Below are 5,832 nucleotides of genomic sequence, written 5' to 3' on the forward strand. Positions count from 1 at the left end.
TGTCTCCCAAGATATTTTTGTTTAGATATCAGTATGAAAAAAAAGAAACAAATGGATACGGTCGTTTACCCTGAGTTACTTTCATATTTTATTAAAAATTCTTAAATGAAAGTGGATAGAAAATAAGTAAATTTCGAAAATGTTTTAAACGGTTTGAATGAAAAATGTAAGCATCAGCTGAATGAATCGCTTAAATCAGGTGATACTTAAGATAAAAAAGAATTTAAATTTTTTAACTGAGTTTCAATAACAAATGTCTATATAATTTTTTTATTTGTAAAAAAGCTATAATTTTCTTTTTAGTTTTCAAATTAAAATTTAATTGCTGTTTATCTAGCCATAAATAAAATTTTAAAAAGTAGTTTATATAACTAATAAATATAAAAATGTTATAAATGTGATTCAATATGATTGCTGGTATAAATTCAAACTTAGTTATTTAAGAATAAACTTAAAGTTTGTATTAATGATAATATGAAAAGAAAATTGTTTTGCATCTTTAATTATTACAGTATAACTCAATACTGAAAATACTTTTTTTTGAACAGGCAGATTGAGTTTGAAAATTGAAAATTTGGTTCCTTTTCTTAAAGCCGCAAAAATTTTACAAGTTGAAGAAAACGCATACAATGACTGTTTAAAAGGTTTACTAAATAAAAAGAACATTTTCTTTTTGTTAGTAGTTTTCAAAGTTTTTTCAGTAAAACAGTTTAACAAGAATTTGATATCTATTATCGAATACAACTTTGTAACTTTATCGAAAACTAACGAGTTTAAGTTAGTCGATCATAAAACTTTAAAGTCAATACTTTCAAGGTCGGGACTGAACGCGAGCTCTGAAATTGAAGTTTTCGAAGCAGTGGTCCGCTGGATCGGTCACGACAAAAAATCCAGAGCCGCAATGGCGTTCGAGCTTTTGAAAACGGTTCGACTGCAGCTGCTGCCCCCGCCAGTTCTTGAAAGCCTCGTTTTTAACAACGAGTTTTGCCGGTCCTGCCCGGCTTGCCGCAACCACGTCGGTCGTGTTTTGAAAGAAAAACAGGTCGGGTTCGAAGACGTTCGTAACCGCGCGTGCATGCACGACTTCACGCCCTTCTTCCAAGACGCAACTTACCTGGTGAGCTTGAAAACCGAACCCGGGTTCGACGTTGTTTGCGAGAACCAGTACCCGTTGGAGTTCAAGAAGTTCGCGCACTTTGCCGACTCTGACGAAGAAGTGAACTTGTTGTCGATCGAAACAATGAAGATGGAAACGTTGGAGCCGTTTGAAAACCTGCCTGAGTACAAGTACAAGGGTGACGCGCTCGAATCGTTCGCCGCGTGTTTGTTCATGGAAAAGCTTTACGTGGCGGGAGGCTGGTTGAAAACAATGGACGTCGAATCGGCCGCTTTTCGCGTTTACCACCCGGACACCTGCGAATGGCGGGATCTGCAGAGCATGGGGATCGCGAGAAACGACCACTCTTGCGTCGCGTTCGCGGGTAAAATTGTCGTCACCGGAGGCACTGTTGGAACGGGCCGCTCAGTGGAGGCGTACGAGAGTTTTGCAGGTGAATGGACGTACATGCCCGACTTGACGGAAGAAAAATATTTTCACGGGTCAGTCGCGATGGGAAACAAACTCTTTGTTGTTGCTGGTCTTGACACACAAAACTGTGAGGTTTTCGACTCTGATAAGTTCACTCTTATTAAGCCGTTCCCGTTGAAATGCGACGGTGATTTCGATCATAACAAACTCGAATACTTCCGAGTAGGGAACGAAATAATTGTCAAGTATGATGGAAAGGAAGCAGATCACAATGTTTTCATTTACAACACGACTGAAGATAAATGGAGTTCAAAATGCGTTCAATTGTTTAAAGAGAATTCTTATAAATTGTTTTATGTTTAATATTTCAATTACTTTCTTAAGTTTACTTTTTTGTTAATTTAATTGTATGCTTGCTCGTACTACAAAAGTACTTTATATATTTCAGACTTTGTGTTTAGTTGTACTATAATTAGAAGATATTAAAACGTAAAGGACTTTTTTACTGTTAAGTTAACTGAAAATGGTTTTCAAATTAAGACAATCTGAATGATATGAAATCTTTGTTAAAACTTTGAAAATACTTTTTGTTTTACAATTTTAACTTAAAATTTTATATATACAAAAGAAAACGATACGAAATGAAAAACACAAATTCTTTAAAAAGTTTTATTTACGCTATAAGTCCTAGTTTTCTTTGAAAGACTTATATGAAAAACTCGAGGTAGAAGTATTCATTAATATTTGATTAAGTACTTTTATTTTTTTTAATAAAATTTCATCGTTTTTTTTGTATATCAAGTATGATTTTATGTATCTTTTTCATTTTTAAACAATATTGTTAAGTTTTTAATAGTTGTTTAGCTCAAATTAAACTATTTTATTAAATTTACGTTATTTAAACTGCTTCTTAGTAACTTTTTTCTTAGCTCTTGGTAACCTTGAACATTGTTACTTAAGTCCACTTTAAGTTTTAATTTTTTTTTTTCAACTAATGCAAAATGGTCACGGTTTGCAACAAATCCCTTGCCGCTTTAAACAAAAGAACTGATGTAGTCAAGTCTCCATACTCTTCAGTTTCGAACTCTTTTGTTTGCAAATTTATTTTGTTAACGTCGATCCATTCAAGGCCAAAGATCCCTCCTCGCCGACGATGATTGAGTTACACTCTGTTTTTGTTTAAGCTCTTGATTAAGTACAACCTTGTTTTTGAGCGCTTACCATGAGGTGTGTTTTCAACGTACGCTTTCAATTCTTTGTACTCATCCAACGTCAGTACCAGTCCAGTTTCTTCTGCTAACTCGCGAACGCCGGTCATTTTTTGTCACCGTCGTCGTCAAAATCCTCTTTGCCTTTAGGCAGGTTGACCTGTTTATTTGAGTTTATTACGCACAAGATTTCGTCTTGAGCGTTGAAAACCATGCAACCCGCCAAGTATCTGTTTTCATCAACTTTGAGCACGTGCTTTTGAAAATCTGAACCGTTGTGAAAGTTTTCTTGACCCGGTATTTTTTCCTTGTAGTTATTATACAAGTAGTTTATCAAATAAACTTTTTGATGTTGAAAATAGTAGAAGTCTTTGTTTTTGTTTTTCCCATTGTCATAGTTGTGCATCAGATGTTCCAATCCGTTTATGAACTGAAGAGCTGTCGTAAATTGAAACATGTTGCTTGTCACAAAGGTGTCTAACGCCAATCTTAACGAACTGTTAAGTCTATTGCGAGGTAAAAAAGTGGAGACAATATCGTTGCGGCTTTTTGTTCCGTTTTGATTGTAAGGACTTTTACCTTTGCTGATAAAGCTCTTCGTTTTTGACTTTCTTTCTTGGTTTTTAGCAGCTTCATAACCTTCCGATTTGTTTTCAACTTTAAACATGTTTACCTATTCTTCTAGAAAAACTTAAGTTGATAATGTTTATTTAAATTTTAATATTTAAAATATTAATTTTCGATAATAGCCTTATTTAAAAACAAACGATGAACAAATTGGTATAAACTGAATTATGTTATTTATATATTTTTCTCAATTTAGTAGCTCTTAAAATAAAAAGGATTAACGGATACAAAAATATATTGGTGATAATTTTATAACTGACAAAACTAATAGTCTAAACAAATCACTTACAAACAGTTTTATAAACATAATAATAAATCGGTTCAATTTACTATCAATTAAGACTACTAAGTTTCAATATATAAAGTTTTATTTCAAACCCATCTAAGTTTAAAACATATACAGTTTGTTTATATATTAAACTATTCTTTATAATAAACAAATAATTAATAATTTTCAGTCTTAAAGTTTTTATATTTTAAATTTAATTAATTAAATATTTTTGTAAGAAATATTTAAACATTTAAATTTTGCTCGTTACTGAGTAAATTAAACAAGATTTTATAGTCAACACAAACTGTTATATACCTGTATATTTAAACAAATATTAAAAAATAGCTAACATAAATAAAATTAAATGAAAACTCAATGCTTCTAAGCTTTAATATTACTAAGTTACAAGTAAAATTTACTCAATTTTTTCATTAGAATTATCAATTAAAAATAAAATGTTTCGCTGTACTGCAATTAGTTTTCACGGTTTTAAGTTAGCTGGTAGTTAGTTTTAGCATTAAAAGTTTTCATTAATCACCCAAAGGTATGTCATGTTTAAATTCAAGTAGAGTTCTTTATTTTGAAACTGTTTCTAAAATAATATTTTCTTTATTTTTTAATAAGTATGAAAAAGCTAAAGTACGTCAAACTAAAATTAAATTAAAAAATATATAATTCATACAACATAATCTTATTCAATATCTTACATAATTTGCACCTAAAACTTATAGTATACAAAAAGCATTAGATTTTATCAAAAAGTTTACTGCTTATAAATTATAAAAGTTTGTAATTTACTTATAGATAATAGTTTTTAAAGAAAGCAAAATGTTAAAAGTTAATAAGGATTTTTTATTGCTTGATCAACATTTTATACTTATTTGTGAATAAAATGCTGCGTTTTGGATTTTTATGTTTAAGAGAAAAGTTATTGACTGAATTAATTTTAAAGAGAATAATTATTTTTTTAAACATTTAAAAAAGACATTGTTTTTAAAAAATGCATTTATTATTCGAACAAGAAACTAGCTAAGTTTTTAATTTCAGAAACTGTTATTATCTTCTATAATAAAAGCTACTTAAGTATGTGTAAGTTATACTACAAATTCATTAACAAAACTTTTATAATTTTCTAACAAACAGTTTTTACACAAGTCTCTTTAGAAAATAACTTTTATTACGTCAAGTATTTAAGTATAAACTTTTAAAACGAAAATTAGCTTTTACTAAGTTTTTTTCATCCTAATATTGTATTATTTAGTTCATTTAGCTTGTGTTAAATTAGGGTATTGCTTTTTAATTTCAATATTTTTTTATTTTCTACTATATTAAGTTTTGATTAAATTGTTTTTTTGCTTTGTTTTAAAGGGACTTTTTTACTTAAATTTTAGTTTAGGATTGTAAAACTACTGTTTTGTCTTTTATAGTTGAACTACCTGTAAAAAACAGTTTTAAACAAAATGTTAGTTTGAAATGCTTTATTCAAATTAATTTTATATTCACAATTAATTCAAACTTTTCTCAGTGTGTAATCTTTTTTATTTATTTAATTTTAACTTAATTAGTCGTCTTTGATAAGATAAACATATTCTCTAATATGAAATCATCTTTACACGATTAATATAAGGTATTTTTATTAAGAGAAAAATTTAAATTACACTTAAGTTTAAAAAAGTAAATTGTTGAGCTGTGCATTTTATAAAATAACACACACTTGAATTTATCAAAAAAATTCTTTGGTTTAACGTTATTTTTAAGAGTTTTATAAAACATTTGTTAAAACAATCGACAAACTTAATTATTACGTTAAATAGTTGAAAAAAATTACGTAAAACTATTCGATAAATCTTTTTCTATCCATTAAAACAAGCTAAAACTAAACATTTTAGTTAGCTAAGTTGGTAGATATTTTTACTTTTTTACTAAACATACTCATAAAATAGAATATCGTATATATAGTTTTTTGAGAGTTAATGCTGATCCAAAAATAAGTAAACAAAAAGGTTATGCATATTGTTAATCTTGTTTTTGAAAATATAAGTTTTTAATCGCTATAAATCACCTCAAATAATTAGTTGTTCTTAGAATACAATCTTAAAATTATAATCTTAAAATCTATTAGCTATTTAGTAAAGTAAAATTAGTAAACACTATCTGTTTTAGTTATTTTTAATCTAAATTATATCCTTTTTATTATG

General features: G+C 28.6%; 1 protein-coding gene across 1 annotated transcript; it reads left to right on the forward strand.

Moving 5' to 3' along the window:
• Positions 1 to 816: 816 nt before the first annotated feature.
• On the forward strand, positions 817 to 1,891 carry LOC145848947 (kelch-like protein 35; the record flags this gene model as incomplete). Its single annotated transcript, XM_082954111.1, has 1 exon — positions 817 to 1,891. A coding segment is annotated over one exon (1,075 nt), but the record flags the coding sequence as incomplete, so codon positions are not given.
• Between the last annotated feature and the right edge of the window lie 3,941 nt (positions 1,892 to 5,832).

Source organism: Thalia democratica, unplaced genomic scaffold, assembly GCF_965202585.1.
Source record: "Thalia democratica unplaced genomic scaffold, ktThaDemo2.hap1.1 HAP1_SCAFFOLD_1873, whole genome shotgun sequence".
Classification (NCBI taxonomy): Eukaryota; Metazoa; Chordata; class Thaliacea; order Salpida; family Salpidae; genus Thalia; species Thalia democratica.